Source organism: Anastrepha ludens, chromosome 6, assembly GCF_028408465.1.
Source record: "Anastrepha ludens isolate Willacy chromosome 6, idAnaLude1.1, whole genome shotgun sequence".
NCBI classification, from domain to species: domain Eukaryota; kingdom Metazoa; phylum Arthropoda; class Insecta; order Diptera; family Tephritidae; genus Anastrepha; species Anastrepha ludens.
Window position 1 is genome coordinate 45,431,883 of NC_071502.1, and position 18,270 is coordinate 45,450,152.

General features: G+C 36.2%; 1 protein-coding gene across 5 annotated transcripts in view; it reads left to right on the plus strand.

Moving 5' to 3' along the window:
• The window catches only part of LOC128865723 (protein qui-1), a 317,735-nt gene that overhangs the window by 219,769 nt on the left and 79,696 nt on the right, over positions 1-18,270 (plus strand). For all 5 annotated transcript variants that reach the window (XM_054106016.1, XM_054106015.1, XM_054106012.1 and 2 more), the window contains exons 9-11: positions 812-990; positions 1,151-1,295; positions 3,287-3,452. In XM_054106016.1, coding sequence (XP_053961991.1) covers positions 812-990; positions 1,151-1,295; positions 3,287-3,452 — 490 coding nt within the window. The remainder of the gene's footprint in view (positions 1-811; positions 991-1,150; positions 1,296-3,286; positions 3,453-18,270) is intronic.

Here is an 18,270-nt window from a genome sequence, read left to right on the forward strand (position 1 = left end):
TATTTAGACGTTTTAAAGCGTTTGCGCGAGAACATTCGTCTTAAAGGGAAGGAATTGTGGGACAACAAGTCATGGTTCTTGCATCACGATAATGCACCAGCTCACACATCACGTCTTGTTCGCGATTATTTGAACAAAAATAATGTTAATATCGTTCCGCAAGCACCGTATTCGCCTGATATGGCTCCATATGACTTTTTCCTGTTTCCCAAGCTCAAGTTACCGCTCCGTGGAAAACATTTTTAGACAATTGAAGTCATAAAAGAGAATTCGAAGAACACAATCGAGCTTGACTTGTTTACAGTAGCACAGAAAACAAACTATGTGACATATCACGCTGAAATTTGCCATGTAAGCTTATAACAGTCCTACCAAAAAACAAAAAATGTATTTTTGTCATATGTCATCCGCGGACCGTTTTATTGATAACGTCTCGTTCATATTTGAGCAGAAGGTATGAAAAGGTTCGTGGCTTTGAACAACTTTGCATCAATTTTAAATAAAAACCTTCCGTACAGCTCTACCAAAAAGTGTGCCAACTTTCGTTGAAATATTTCAAAACTTTTTAACAGCGGATGAGCTACTATTACACCTCGGTTTACTTACAGGTGTTTGTAAAAAAAGCTCTGTGGTACTTGGCCAACAGAGCTCAGTACAGTGAAGTAGAAGATTTTGGGGGCAGAATGATGTTCATATTCAAATGTGAAAAGTTTTCTACATACACTGAATCAGATTCTATCAACACACACTTCTTTTTTTCGAAAATATATGAAACCACTTAAAATACCTGATCTATATTTCACGATTTCAGCTCTCTGCTACTTGAGAAATGGCACCCGGAGTATTTGCAGCTGCGTGATACCATCGAGCGCGGTCTGCGAAGCATTAAACAAAACACAAATGCCACAAAGGCACAGCCGGAAGACTTTCTAAGGCGTGCACAGAAACTGAGAGAAACACAGCTCGAACAGGAAGTGCAAAGGGCGTTGGGTAAGTGGTGATATATGTCGACAATAAACATTTAGAGCGAAGAAATTTTAAGGAGGGTTACTTAAAATATTCCTACTTAGCCCAATTTAATATAGAAATGTGTAAGTCGCCTTTAGTTATTTCAATCAAATAAACATGAATTTTCGTTTCTCCAAAATAGAACTTTCGAATGACAAAATATTGGCTGTGTTTCGTGAATGGTCTTCACAATTGAGGAACACGAATGCAGAGGCAGGTGAACGACTACGCAAAATGAAGGATCAGCTAACTATGAATCTATCCTCCGACAATTATACAACATTAGTGTAAGTAAAAATAAATTCGAAAATGTGTATGCGAAAAAATTGTGCAGTACTCAGTATTCGGAAATTTGAAAATGTAAGGGGCGTAAAGACTTTAATTGTTTGTGGGATATAAATCCATACAAAAGATGACCTCCACAAGCTATTGAGCAGCTCAGAAAGGAATTGGTTCACATTTGCCTCAGGGGTCTGATGCCCTTTAACAGGGGGCAAAAAACAATTCTTCTTGAATAAAAATCCGTAGCGGGAAGACCTCGTAGAGTAACGGGAAGAACTAAATATCTAGGACTTGTTGTTGATAGGAAGCTAAGCTGAGGACTCACAGTTTCAGAGAGAGTACGGAAAGCTGTGGCAGCGTTGTATTACTGCAACAAGTCAATTGGGAAAAAATGGAGGATGAAGCCGAAAATAATATACTGGCTCTAGACGGCAGTCTAGCCCTCGAGAAAGGTGTGAAGAGTAAAAGGACTGACAAGGTTCAAAGTTTCACATCTGTTACTACAACCGGTGCAATATCAATACCGGTCGCCGTAGCCGAATGGGTTGATGCGTGACTATCATTCGGGAGTGCGTAGGTTCAAATCTCTGTGCATGGGCATCAAATAATAGGAAACGTTTTTTCTAATAGCGGTGGCCCACTGACAGGCAACGGCAAACCTCCGAGTGTATTTCTGCCATGGATAGGTTTTTCATAGAAAACCATTTGCCGTTCGGAGTCGGCTTAAAACTGTATGTCCCTCCACAAATAGGAGGAGGAGCTCGGCCAAGCATCTAGCATAAAAGTACCTGCCAATTATTTATTTATTTTAATATAAATCATGCCATCGAAAGCATTATATGCGACACTTAACTTCCTCCGGGTGGATCTGATATGTTGCTAGATGTGCGTTATAAGGCTGTACACTTTAAGTAAGATCACGGTGCGATCTTATTTCGAAGCTTCCCCGATTAGTGAGCTATGTACTCGCGCCTATAACTGTGGCCACAACGTTCACGATCCCGTTATCCACAAGGGAAGAGTTGGGACGAAATGTTGTAAGACAGGGCGAGTCCATCCATGTATTAACAATGGACTCAATATTCAAGGGTGAGGGTAATTGGAAGTGGGCAGCGGGGTATCTCTTTCACCTTTCGGCTCCCCGACTACTGCAGTTTCTTTCAGGCGATACTGACGGTAATAATAAAGGCCGCGGCACTGGTACAGTGTGATGCGATAAATGGAGATCACTAATGAGATAATTTAATGAGAAATAAGGGCAAGTTCCCCACTTGGCATCACAGTGAGCTATGAGCTATATGCGCCTTATAGTAGTACAATCACTATAACTTAATCTAACCTAGGAATCTGATTCATTTCTCGACTATCTCCATAACATCAATAGCCGCACAAAGGTCTGATTACAGATTCGCGACGGCATAGCTTAGAGAACAACGTGCCCAAAATATTGATTGTTTAATGAGCAGTATGACAAGGGGCACCATTCTACTGAGACCAAAGATCGCCCAAGCTCATTTCTCTTCAGCTTAAACTGATAAAATTATCTCAAGCACACCTACGTAACTGAAATGACGTTCACAGCAGTATTTTTGAAAAAATTGCAATGACGCCAGCACTCCAAAATCAGTAGTAAACTATCAGTTGCAGTAGAAATATTGGCAGCCACTTTGCCTGCCGAAAGGAAGTCTAGATGAAAATGTGCCACATCCGAAACTCTCTCTTTTTAAGTAAAAGGCGAAATGCAAGGAAGTGTCCTTTAAAAATAAGTTTTCGATATTTTCAAAAGTTTTTGAAATATAAAGAAATTCATTTCCTAGCATTGAGGTATGAATTGAACTACTACAACTTTTTTAAGCGCACAATAGCTGTCACTAAATAAAAAGAAACCAGTCCTCCTTTGGTGATGCACCCTTTATTTATTTTTTATTTTTACATAAAATCACAATCAACCCAATTTACCAATAATCCCTCTTCTCTGTTTAATTTTTCTAATCAGTGTCGCTGGCAAATCGAATGAGCGCACAATCGATCCCGACAATGAGAACCATGAAACGTATTTGAGCAAATTTAAAAACAAAGTATTCGATAAATTACGTTTCCTAATCGAGGAGCATATAACCAACGATCCGGATGTCATCAAGGGGAGAAGAAAGACTGTGCAGGTAAGAAAGTAATTTTATACTAAAAAATCACATGAAGTTGAAATGTGAATAACAACAACAGCAGCAACAACTTATGTGATATTCAAGGCTTGCGTGCTTGCGGATATGAAAGTCCGTCATTGCTACTACTGCTGATTCTCTTTCATTAACGTAATTGCTGGCAGCAATGGGTCCACCAACAACAAACTCACACATACAAGCACACAAACTCATGAAGGAATAAATAATGCTTATGAGACTTTCGGCTGACATTGCCAACATCCTACGCCACCCGATACGCGACATTTAGGTCAGCATTTTAATTTTTTCATTTATTTTTAATTTTTTTTCACTATTAACGTACTTCAGCCATTTAGAAGTTTTATGTAAGCATGTCACTAATTTAAACATACGCGACATATGCCAGTACTACAAATATTAGATATACGTTTGCGTGCCCAGCTGGAAATCTTTATCTAAAATAAAATCTGTTTGCGTATATTTACAATATACGTTCGCCAGAGCTGTGCAGAAGCGAGGTCACTAATTTAGTTAAACGCAATGATTTAGCCAAGGAATTGTAAGTCTCCACAACACCAATAAAGTATAAGTTATTTTTCCAGCAAATCTTTATGAATTTAACTACTTTCTATAACGCTTAATAAATTTTGCAAATTTGTTTTGAATTTGAAAAGACATATTTAAAAAAGAGTCACTTTTTTCCAAAACATTCAAGACGTTTAGAAAAATTTGTTTCTACCATTATTAAAAAGCACCCACCAATAGAGTTTTTTCTTATTTAGAAGGAGTAGATAAGCGGCCGCTGTAGCCCAATGGGTTGGTGCAACTACCATTCGGTAGTCCGCGAGAAATGATAAAAACAGTTTTTTCTAATAGCAGTCCCCCTTCGGCTGACAATGGCTAATATCCCAGTGAATTTCTGCTTGAAAAAGCTCCTCATAGAAAACTATCTGCCGTTCGGAGTCGGCTTACAACTGTCTCTCCATTTGTTGAAAATATCAAAACGCACACCACAAGTAGCAGGAAGAGCTCGACCAAACACCCAATAAGGCAAACACAGAATATTTCTTTTGGGTGAATATTTGCCTACGTGAGTCCTGGTGTACAGCTGATAATCGAAAACTTCAATAAACTGTTAGCATCCAGTTATGGCTCATGTTTCAGATGAATAAAATTTACCATAGAGCGATATTATCACCAGCTGCGATGATTTCGGTGGAAGAACCAGCCAACCATGGATTTTTCAAGAAAACAACGATCCCAAGCCTCGAAGCCGAAGGTGTGTAGAGAGAAAACAGTAAAATGAGATTGAAATATTGGATTGGCCTTCACAGTCGCCTGCTGCCAAACCTATGGAAAATGTTTAGATAAGAGTTAAGCAAAAAACTCATAGAAAAACAAATATGAAAGGTCAAACAGCTATGAAGACAAAATCGGTTTATTCGGATTCGATGACCCACACAACTTGCACAGAAATTTACACAAATTATGACTCGAAGATATGAAGCCATTCAAGCTTATTGTGGGGACTATAAATTTTATTTATTGTAAAATATTGCATACCTATAATAAATATTACACACCCATAAAATGCAATGCAATTCAAACGGTTGCACTTCTATGGGGCAGACTATATAAATGGTGATTTTTTAAGAGCTATAGGAAAGTTTTTGAAAAAAACACACGTAAACTTCAGAAAAATTAATGAAATTTTTATTTAAATCGACAGTACAGTCCATATAATTTAATGTTTGAAGATTATTTCATGCGAATGTTGACCGCGACTGCGCTTCAAATGGTCCATCCGCTTAGTCCAATTTTGGCATACTCTTTCCAATGTTTCGGCCGGTATCTCACATATAAATGCTTTAGTGTTGTCTTCCAATGCGTTAATTGAAGCAGGTTTGTCTGAATAGACATGAGCTTTAACATAACCCCACAAAAAATAATCTAAATCGCATGATCTGGGTGGCCAATTGACAGGTCCCGAACGTGAAATAAAATGTTTCACTCAACAAGTCCATTGTTACGCGTGTTGTGTGGCGTGCATCTGGCACCGTCTTGCTGAAACCACATGTCATGCAAGTCAAGCTCTTGCATTTTGGGCAAAAAAAAGTTGGATATCATTTCACGGTAGCGCTCACCATTCACAGTTACGTTACGATTCGCAGCATCTTTGAAGAAGTACGGGCCAATGATACCTCCAGCCCATAAACCGCACCAAACTGTGACCTTTTCTGGATACAATGTTAGCTCTTGCAACTCTTCTGGCTGATCTTCACTCCAAAATCGACAATTCTGCTTATTTACGTACCCATTAATCCAAAATTAGCTTCGTCGCTGAACACAAGTGGGTCGATTAAACTGACCATAAAATGGAAGAAGCGCGCGATAAACTTTCTTACGTGCGTCAGCTGTTTAAACCAACTGTTTAAAAAGATAACAGCTAAAAAATCACTCGTTATTTGGCTCGAAAATCACAACCAGCGATTGTTCGTGTGCTCGAACACCTTAAAGCAAATAAAGTTTTTGTTTATCGCACCACTACTCGTTACAATGATACTGGTAGCATCGCGAAACGTCATGGAGGTGGTCATCAAAAGACTGCTACGTCACGTGAAATGGTTTAAAAAGTGAAGAAGCGACTTGAGCGAAATCCCCGATGAAGTGACAATCAAATGGCGAAAGAACTGAAAATATCTGATCGTAGCATCCACCGTATACTGAAAAATGATCCGAAAGTCAGGCCTTACAAGATCCAAAAGGCGCGCAAAGGCGGATCTCACACCAAAGCAGCAACAGGTCAGACTTGAGAGAGCGAAGGAGTTGCTTCGCTTGACCGAAAGCGGTCAATTTCCCAACATTGTGTTTTCTGACGCGAAAATTTTTCAAATTGAGCAATTCGTTAACTCCCAAACGATAGGGTTTATTTGACCGACCGCTCATACGAGAATTTGAGTCATCAATTGGCCACCAGAAGGCAGCACCCAGCACAAGTAATGGTTTGGCCCGCTGTAATTGCAGATGGGCGCTCGAAAATCGTTTTCATCGAGTCTGGGGTCAAGTTAAATGCGAAATATTATCGAGAAAGTATTTTGGAGGTTGTTTTCAAGCCGTCGGTAGACAAACATTTCGGGAGCAGACCCTGAACGTTTCAACAGGACTCGGCATCGTCCCACGAAACTCGAGTGAACCAAGAATGGCTAAAAACAACGTTCCACACAATGACTCTCAAGTTCACGAGACATGAATCCGATGGATTATTCTCTTTGGACTATTTTGGAGAGCAAAGGCCGAACTAAAAGATTCACCAGTCTCGGGCTAAAATACCTACAAGTCCCATTCGGGCAGCTTGCGATTCGTTTCTGGACCGTCTCAAGCCAATAGTCAAAGCAAAAGGTGGTCATATCGAGCAAAAGCAAATTGATTCTTAATTTGGTATTATTTTTACACATTTTTTACTTTGATTTGAATAAAAGTAATTTTCCTAACTAAATGTATGGCATTTTTGTTTGGTTACACTTCAAGTGTCGGACCCTGTATTTTCAAATACGTACAGCGAACCAGTAAAAAGTATATTTTAATTTAAAAGAAATTAAAAAAAGTTTGATTTGTCAAAAAGAGAGGAAAATATTTCACTTTTAAAAAACCTTATGCCAACATTGAATAAATCTCAATATTATAAAATTTGAAGAAAAATTCAGTTTACTTCTTAATAATTTTAAACACTTGCAAACAAACCACATTTCTGAAAAGTTTACGGTAATGTCCAAAATATTTGGAGCACTTGACTTGGAATCGCTCCCCTCTATTACTTTAATTTTTGAATGGAATCCCAATTGGGTACTCTTGCTGCGCATTAATATCAATACTCGTTCATACACCTACCTACATAGCCATACACAATTTACATGTAGTATATAAAACTACTCTTACAAGCACATTTTCCTGGATATTTCGTGCAACTAAATTTAGTTAAAAGCTTTTAATTTTGACACATTTTCAATGTTTTTGCATCGTTGGTATCAGATGTGGCAACATAATTACGTCTATGAAGTAAGTGTTTGAAGTGCCTTTAATTAGCAAATTTTGTGCATTAAGCAACATTATCAAAATTTAGATAAATAAGCATTGCGGCGGAAGTAGAATTAGAGTCGTTTGAAAAAATAAAAAAATAAAATTCAAAGGTGATTTAATTTCGTAAAATGTTACAAACGAACATATGTTTATATGTACATATATATACGTAAAAACTTAAGGCTTTACCAAGCGTGAACTTCAGCATTATTTCACATACGACTAATTAAGTCACTAAGTGACATTTTTTTGTTTTCGTTACTTCCCTATAAAAACATAGTTCATTGTAAAGGGTGGTTAAGTTTCAAGGGCCGTTGTTGATTTTAAATAAAATGCAACTGTTTCTGAAAATTATTGCTATTTCTCTTTATTATGATAATATTTGTGTGGCTCAATTACGTGCAGATTAAAACATTGGCCCAATAGCCGCCGTGGCTTCGGCGGCACACCTCCATCCGATGGTCAAAATTTTCGAAGACGCTGAGGCATCATTGCGGTTCTATGCCGTTAATGTGCCGAATTATCTCATCCTTTAGCTCTTGAACTGTTGCTGGCTTATTGACGTCTACCTTTTCTTTCAAATAACCCCAAAGAAAGAAGTCCAACGCTGTCAAATCACATGATCTTGGCGGCCAAGTGACATCGCCGCGATGTGAGATTATTCGGCTATCAAATTTTTCGCGCAAAAGAGCCATTGTTTCGTTAGCTGTGTGATAAGTGGCTCCGTCCTGTTGAAATCACATATCGTCCATATCCATATCTTCCAATTCGGGCCATAAAAAGTTCGTTATCATCTCACGATAGCGAACACTATTCACAGTAACTGCCTGACCGGCCTCATTTTGGAAAGAATAAACCGCACCAAACAGTCACTCTTTGTGAGTGCATTGGTTTTTCGGCAATCACTCTTGGATTATCATTCGCCCAAATGCGGCAATTCTGCTTATTGACGAATCCACTGAGGTGAAATGTGCCTAATCACTGAAGATGATTTTCTTCGAAAATTGGTAATTCACTGTTGCCATTGCCTTGCGAGTTGCTCGATTGTATATCTTTCCATGGTTCAAATTGAGTTAGTCTAAAATTGAAAAATATCAAATAAAATGCAGAAAAAACTTAAGGTTTAGGTGTGGTTCACATTCAACATCGGCCCTTAAAATTTAACCACCCTTTATAATAAAAACCTAAAAACTAAAAGCTTCGCACTTTATACAAAATTAAAACAAACAAGAACGATTCTTTCTCGTTGAGGTGTTACGCCTTCTTTTCTATACAAACACAAATGCAAACATTTTTTATGTAGGCGCAAAAGTCTTCTTCTTCTACTTAGCATCACAGTCCTTGGTGCACCATTGCTTCATTCACAACCTTTCGCCACCTGTCTCTATCTAAAGCTACCTCCTTCCATCGCCGCACGTTTAGCTTATCAAGGTCAACTTCCAGCAAAAGCCTAGTACCTCAACAAATAAAAAATGCTAAAACTAAAAACTGTACTTACACTTTGTTAAGCCAAAATTCAAGGAGCTATAAAATGGCTTACCTAGAAAGATTTTAAAAATTATTAATAAAAAGTTCAAAGTCTTGAAGGGTTTTCGAAAAACTTAAAAAAACGTTGTACAAAGCTTGAAATTTGCCATATATATTTTTGTTGTAGTATTTACTATATATGTATTTAAAAAAAAAAATTGCAGTGTGCATATTATTTTGCTACGGGTTGTATATGAGCAAAATTGCAGGGGTAAGCGTTAATAGTGATTAGGACAAGTAGAAGATATCTCGTGCGAGGCTACTGAAATTCGAACTAAAGTTAAAAAATCAAAGTCTCTAATCTCAAGAGATATGAACATCTCTCTTCCGCGTTGCTTGGGCTCACTACAAACTTGCCCGCAGTGTTTTTGTACTCGGCCTATCTACTTTAACAGTTATGGAGCCAATCAAGAGTTATGTGTCTGAAAAGATCTAAAAGCTTAAACCATTCAAGTATTGGAGACAGCATTCAGTTGCAAAATCAAGATGAAATGTGTTTTTTTATTGAAAGAATCAGCCGAAAAATCTTCGCTTCTTTTAGTTTTTCCAGTAGTTTGGCTTTAACTACTTAAGCAGATATTGCGCCAATTCGGAAACATTATCATCATAATACCAAGCGCCTTACCTGACTCCACTTAGTAGATAGCGAAGCCGTTATGCTGCTCAAACTGTTAGCTTTGCGCGTTTAGCATTCGCCGAAGATAGTGGCACTCCGAAACCAAAGTTATAAGCGCATTATGATCTCATAGGTTTCTGACTTGCTACACCTCCTCTTGTGCACCAACGCACTTCTTTGGCGAATTTGCTCAGTCCTTAATCAATTTCTGTCAACTGATTTAGTTATCTCATAAAGGTTTTCCTATATACCGAAACCTGCTTCTATATGTTGCGAGACAGTAGAAGAGAGTATAACGAATGGATTCTTCGACCCTTCGTCATTTTTGACAGTTGCTTCGTTCTTTAAGTTTTACTTTTACGCAATATACTGTTAAGACTCCGCCCACAGTGGATATATAATCCTTTTGAGGGGGTACATATCTCGCGTTCGTTTGGGATCTTATTTTCAGCCATTTAGCATGAGAGCTGACGCGCTTCTTGATTTCATCTCTCTCGAGATTTCTCAATGCATTCTTTCGAGGAAAGAATCAGCTAGGTCTCGCCTTGCCTAGCAAGTTCAGTTGAAGTGTGCTCTTTGAGGCATCTCAGGTAGAGAGCGGTGGACTGTCACCAAAGTGCCAAAGTTTGAGGTTTAAAATTGAAGGCGTACAGATTTCTGTTTCAGATTGTGAGTACATTGTTTTCTAGTTATTACTAATTTGGAAAACGTCTATTCCGTTTCCGAACTATTCTGCAGTTTTCATGCTGGCAGTGGCTTCAGCTTAAAACACAAAAGCTGTTGAAGACTTCATGAGAAGACATCAACTATCCGCTACTCCATCGTCAAATTTAAAGACATATATGTGCCTCTGTCCACAATAAAAGCTGCGCGACACATTGTACAGTTTTGACTATTTATTTATTTTTTGTTTTTTTTATTAAAGTTGATAGTAATAATGAAAATTAGTTTACTTAAGTTTCCAAATTTTACAAAATTCAACAAATTTACATCATAATTTTAAACTTTTTAAAAAGAGTTTTTAGATTATTTATTTATTTTTTGTTTTATTCTCATAAAAATATTTTTATGACTACAACCTGACTATATGTCAAGCTGGAAAAACTCTACAACTTTTTAATCAAATTTTTGAAACTACTAATTTATTTTTTTATTTTTTATAAGAATTTTATTTACATATGTATTTTCAAGTTTCAAACTTTGTACAAATTAAAAAAAAAATTCTATAAATCTTCTTCGACATTTTTAACCAGTTAATTTATTCAATTTATTCTTCTTAATTGGCTCGATACCGCTTAAGCGATTTTGACCGAGCTTAACAAAGCGCGCCAGCCATTTCTTTGTAAAATTAACCGGCGCCAGTTCGAAACACCAAGTGAAGCCAAGACCTTCTCCACCTGATCTTTCCAACGCAGAGAAGATTTCCCTCTTCCTCTGCTACCACCAAAAAAATCGTATTACTTTTTGACAATTTTTTTAGCAAGCGGTTTAGTGCATTTTCTTATATAAAAAAAAAATTTCGAGCATTCGTTATATGGAAGAAAATGCATAACACAGCGAAAACATTTTTCAGAAATCCACGTGGGCCACTTCCAACTTGCACTTTCTTACACCAAAATGCAGTTCGCTCCAAAACTGCATACCTAGAAATTTTCTAAAAATTTGGAGTTTAAAATTTTGATATTGATATGAATTTGTAGAATTTTTTTGAAGTGAAAACTTCTTTAGAATCGTTGGGAGTGATTTGAGAAAAAGTGAAACGAAAAAAGCGACACTCTTGACTACGAATATTACATATACACGTAGCGACGAACTAAATAACTTTTAGGCCAGCGCCGACAGCATGGCGCGATAGCCGAGCGGCTAGCAATGTGAGCTTCCGATCCAAAATCCTTGGTTCGAATCACAAGAAAAAAAATTTTTTTATACAGTTATTTTATTTTATTTTATGATATGTTTATGAGGAGCTTTTTTCATGGCAGAAATACACTCGGTGTTTTGCCATTGCCTGCTGAGGGGTGAGCGCTATTAGAAAAATAGTTTTCCTTAATTTTGGTGTTTTCACCGAGATTCGAACTGACGTTCTCTCTGTGAATTCTGAATAGTAGTCACGCACCAACCCATTCGGCTACGGCGTTTGTTTAATTTTACTGATGCAAAAATGAGGAAAAATATATGAATAAAGTTTGCTTACTGTTTACACATTTTCCAAAGGTGACGGAGACCCAAAAACAAAAGTCGATTTTCAAACAAATACGAGTGCATATGTGCAATTGTGTTAGAGTTTCGGTCACGCCCCAGCAAAACCTGCGTGCATATGTGTTTGTAACATTCAAAAAAATGTAATTGTGTTAGAGTTTCGGTCACGCAGGTTTTGCTGGGGACGCTCATAATAGCAACCGCGTGTGTATTTTTATATTCGTAAATATTTTCATTTTTAAATATTTACCGCAATTATGCCGAAAAATAATGCAGAAAAGTGTCGTGAATATCGACAGAAAAAAAAATCAATAAATAGCATCACGGAATTCATTCACGAAAATTTAATAAAGTATACACCAGAAGTATCGCGGATACTTAGAAAAGATTACAATAAAGTTCCAATGATTTTAAGTGGCGATTTTAACGTAAATTTTGCATTGGACACAGCGGTTCCTTTAATTGGCTTTCTCAATACAACATTCAATTTAAAAATGTGTAACAATCGCACTGAATCGACAACACGATCAAAAACAACCATTGACGCGGTATTTCAAAGACATGTTGACAACATCGAAACCAAAGCATTTGTATCATATTTTAGCTATCATAAGCCACTCGTATCATTTGTTGAAATTGAAAAATTGAGGATGAATAATAATATAATGAAGAAAATAAAATATGAACTTTATAGCAATATTATAATGAACCTATAATTATCTTGCTCCTAATGCTGCTTTCGTCTTATTCTCTCTCAGTTTGTTTTACGGAAGGTTTCACTTCTATCGCGTCTAACCTTTAGACTGGTGTTTTTTTTTAATTTTCTGCAAGGCTTGAAACCTTATGGTGTATGGTTTTAGCAGTAGTAACTATTTTTTTATAAAAAAATTAAAAAAAAACATAAAAAAATAATAAATAAAAAATAGTTTAAAAAAACTAAAAAACACGCTTTTATTGCTAATCGAACTAAAAAGTAGAAAATAAATTTTAATGACAAAGGGACCTATAATGAAGTAATAGCAAATCGAAGGATCAGTCATAGTCAACTACCTCAGAACAGAATTATAACAAAAATTAAGATACAAATAGAGTAATTCAAATTAGAGTTAAAAGCGTGGGATGCTTGATATAGTAAATATTACAATCATTCTATTGGCAACTACCTATGTACAGAGGCTTATGAAAGTGAAGCAAAATGCATCCCACGCTTTTAACTCTAATTTGAATTATTCTATTTGTATCTTAATTTTTGTTATAATTCTGTTCTGAGGTCCGTGTGACTTCTGGCTATTCCCAAAACTCAAGAGACCACTACCGGAAATGGGCTATTTGGCATGTTTCGGGGATTGGAAAAATCGTTGGCATAACTGTATTTCATCGAGAGGGCATTATTTTGAAGGGGATGAAATTGGTTTACAAGAATAAATGAAGATTTTTCATTTTACAACCAAATTCACCTTACTTTTTGCTCACAGGTAAAAAAAGAAAATATTAATCCTGGCAATCTTAATAAGGATGGAAAACTTTTATCAAATTATTGCATTGTCATCGGTCCTTGATAGGTGTGCAAAATTTCAAGTCGATCAGATGTTTAGAAGTCAGTGAAAATTAAGCTCAAAGATTCCGTTACATACATACATACATACAACCCGACCTAATAAAAGTGTGTTAAAAATGGTTGAGTCTTCGCATTTAATTGTCTCCCTACTCTCTAGCTTTGAATTTTTGTTTTAATAATAAATAGTCTTTCAAAAGTGACGCCTAGATGTCAGTAGTGAACAATTCATAGGCGCTATTTTTTCCTTATGTCATCTTTGACATTTGTCAAGTAGACATATGTGCAATTAATTGTACACGATAGAACAACGCGTGAAAACTTTTTATGAAAATGGTCGATCCTTAAGAACAGCATATCGAAAAAAAATGTGATTTTTTTGGCAGAAGTAATCATTCGAATGAGTCGACAATTCAAAAGTTGGCAAAAACTTTCATGAAATTGGCTCTGTCGATGCTGGAAAAGACGGACTGGCAGACCTAAAACTGGGCTTTCTGATGAGAAAATTGCTGCTCTAGAGCCAAGTGTTGCTGAACAACCTCCAGCATCGAAATCTCGACATTCTCAGCAATTAGGCATTCATGGATGGACTGTTTGCCGGACTTTACGAGTTCTCATGGTGGAGATTTGAATGACGTCATTTCTCACATAGAATTGTTAAAAACAATATGTATTTTGAATAAAAATATTGAAACCTAAAATGATCTAAATGTGTACTGGTTTTATTTGAACACAAACTCTAGGCGCGTCTTCTGAAAAACCTTTTATTACATTGTCACTTGTTTTTGGCAGTGCAGTGATAGAATTTCCTTTTCCTTCATGCATCACGTATTGTGCCAAGCAATGCCGAGATGAGCGCCTCGAGCAGCGGAACAACTGACTTGCATTGAGTTTGTGCTTGTGCCCTTGTTCTTTGCCCGAGCCTAACCAAATTGAAAACGACAAGTAGACAACCTGTATTATATGATTTGCTAAAAACCTGTCATTTGCATAATTTTTAATTAACGTAATTGTTAAGAAACATGGCAACAAAACTTGATAAGCTTCCACACAAAGCAGGTTTTTTTGATATTTGCACGCGGCATGTGGATTTTTTATTATGTTTGTGGTTCTTTCTGCAAAAAAGAAATTTTATTTAAATTCATGCAGTATTTTAATTAAAAGTGTTCGGACAGGTAGACAGGTGATACGCATTCCCACTTTTTCAAAAATTACTAAATACACACAAACATACCTACAAAAATGTATGGTTTCCCTTTGTAGGCTGCGTATTAAACACAGTGAATAAACCTTGGGCTAAACCGACAGGAATGAAGAGGAAAATGCAAAAAAAAAACCTTAAAAATTCAACACTGAAATAATTCATTTTTTTGCTACTTCTTCCAAATTTACAAACTCTTGGTTTTTTATTATTTTTCTTTGTAACTCTGTGATTGTACTTTCGCCCATCTGCTGGCATCATAAATGTGCAAAGAAAAAATTTATGTGAAAAAAATGAAAATAAAAAATATGCTGCTATTGTTTGAATTTTCACACAGTTTCTGCCAACTAGAAGTGTTTGTTGTGCTTGTACCTATATACCCGCGGTATGTATGTAGGGTTAAAAAAAATTTACTGCTGGCAATCAACGGACTAAAACAAAGGCTTGGCGGCAGCATTAAATGAATGTTTTTGCTTTGTTTTTGTGGAATTATTATACACTTTTTATGATGGAACCAAAAATGCTTGTTGCTGTGGCGGTAAAATAATGGTTGATGATGCCTCTCCCTCCATTTTTCGCCTCCAGTTATGTGTTTGTGGTGGCACGAAAGGATAATGGCCACAATAACGGATGTCCGTAGCAAAGTAAAGCCAAAGTAAAACAACAAGTTGGCATAATTTCAGGGTGCGAAATATTTTTTACGATTTTATTTTCCTTTTTCACGATTTTTTGCATTGAAATAATACGAATAATACAGACAATCAAATGTGGCTGCGGCATAACAGGGAATCCAAACAAATTTTGTGCTAAATAAGTAAAATGACAATGTGATTGTTCGAGGAAGGAAAGCCTTTAATTAAAGGTTCTTTATTATGAATCGAAAAATTTGTCATAATAACGGCAACTCTGCAATCATATTGGCCTGCATAATTATTGGGGAAAAGTCATTACATTTGTACTGCCAATATGACTTAATGCCTCCTATGCGACAAGTAATAAGATTTTATAGCGTGACCAGGCAAAAATTAGCTGAATAATTACTCATAACCTTTCAATATACACACACATGTGTGAGTCATAAAGATAGGTGTGCATAGGCTCCGGTTTTAATGAGTATATGTGTTTTGTCGTGAATAGATGCGCCTCAATCGCTTTAGAAGAAACTCTGGCTACTAGTTGCCAACTGGTGACTTTCTGGTAGGTTCGTAACAATGACTAAATGGTTTGTATTCACTTTTAGATGGATGAAATTTTTGGACTTTTTATGCAAACAATAGAAAGGATGCAATCTTAGATTTGCAACCTTTCCAATAATACCGCTCTTGGGTCTGTCTCAAAAGCATTTGCTCATAGAGCCTAGCACAAACTACTGTAATATAGATTAAGAATAAGCTGAATAAGCGCGTTATTACTTTGTTCTTGAAGTATTACAACCATGAAAGGTTTTTCAGCGTCGTTTCTCACTTCCTAAAGCGTCTCATAATTTTTTTTTTTTTCAATTTATTACATCTGACTAATTTCGACACTTAGTAATTTTTATAACAATTATGCAAATATAAGCGCAGCACTCAATCATTATTTAAAATACATTTCTTTTTACGGCATAAGAGGAATAATGCATATAAGAATTATATGGCATAAAACGGAAAATAGGTTGGCATAAAAGTTATAGCTGATATCTATTTTAATTATGTAGTATCTGCTAGGACTGTCGGAATTATTATGGTAATTTAAGTCTTAGTTTTCGCATTGCGGATGTGGAATTTTCAGCATTTCTTCGTTTGTGTGTGTTAGTAGTCTGTGAATATGATTTGTGCTGCATTCTCGAATGGCATCTCCAATAAATTAAATTTTAGGTCAGCCTACATTGGTCCTTAAGGTTTTTGTTTGTAATCGTTGCATTATTTTAAGGTTTGATTTGTGTGCTGTTTACCATAGTTCCATGCAATATTTTCAGATTGAAGTTTACAAGTTTTATAGATTATCAATTTATTACCAAGTGAAAATCGCGAGTTGTTTCATAGTAGCCAGTAGAGATGTCTGAATCTTTTTTTAATAATGTAAAGAGCCTTAGAACGCTTCCTTGTGGATACCCTGCTTCCATTCGTAATACATCAGAGCATTCGTCCTGATATTTAACATAACAATATCTTTCATTTCGCAAAAGTAGATAATAGTCGGTTGGAAGTATTTTTTTTTTTTTTTTGTTTTTTTAATTTGTGCAAGACGGGATGTCATACGCTGTCAAAAGCCACGTTAAGATAGAGCACAACGCAATAATTTTTGTTGTCAATTTCCTTTTGTTAGAATATAGTCACGCATAAATTAAGCATTTCTATGATATCTCCGATATTATTACTCATTGTTTTATCGTACTCAACCTTTGCTCGCTAAATCTTGAGAGAACAGTACGTGAATACTTTTACAACGTCAAATTTAGTATGCGGGCATGACGCTCGATAAGAGACCCATTCCGGTATTCGGTAAGCAGTCTGTAGTCACAAAACGAGGCTTTCTGCGCTGAAATCTCACTTTTAGACTAGTGCCTATTCAGCAAATAGCCTCTAGACTCAAAACAATAGTATCTATTTTGCCAGCGGATTTTAGCTCGTCACAGAAACACAAGTAAAGAGAAAAAGATTATTACATTTTTTTATTTGAAAAAAAAAAAAACAAAACGCGCAAATAAATCGAAGTATTATTTTCTGAAATCAAATGTTCAATGAATAGGAATAAAAAGAAATTTGTTAATCTTATAGAAAAACAGGGGAAAATTCCGATACTTTACGAAGTATGTAAAATCCATTTTTGGTGGAAGAAAATACCGTCAGAAATTTGTTTAGATTTTTCAAATCATTGTGCTGTAACTTTGTCCACGAATTGACACCGCAAAATAACTACACTCTAATCTAGAATTCCATTTGAACTTCGCGCTAACTAAATATTTATACACAAAGGGATTCGCAGCACTAAATATATTATATCTGCCATTTTAGTATATTTGAGTGCCATACTTCCTTTCAGATGGCTCATACCAAAGCTACTCAGAAAATTATTATCTCTCTCTCTCACTCTAGCCAGTGTTGCGAGGAGTTTTGGCTATATTTGCAAGCTGGTAGTGGGGCATAAGAATAAGCAAATTAGCTTTCCGAATTCTGTAGATCATTCCGACTTCATTAAGAGGGTGTAGGAGATATATAGAATAAAAAAGATACATTTGTCAAATGGAAGACGTGCTTAGTTTTCACAAAAAATGGGTATAAAGGAAGTGACAGGCGCTATTGACAGTATCCTCTTTACTATAATTGTGTTGGCATCTTCAGCAGGAGCTGTGCTCCATGAGTGCATGAACTGCAAGAGAATCCATAGTTCTAATCGATTGCTCACTTTTCCTCCTTTCTCATATATTTGTAATAGACGCTTCAAATAAAATATATAGGTATATATATATATATAATTGGCGTGTACACCCTTTTTGGGTGTTTGGCCGAGCTCCTCCTCCTATTTGTGGTGTGCGTCTTGATGTTGTTCCACAAATGGAGGGGCCTACAGTTTCAAGCCGACTCCGAACGGCAGATATTTTTATGAGGAGCTTTTTGGTATAAAATACTTATAAAAAAATATTATAAAAAAATGATCAGGC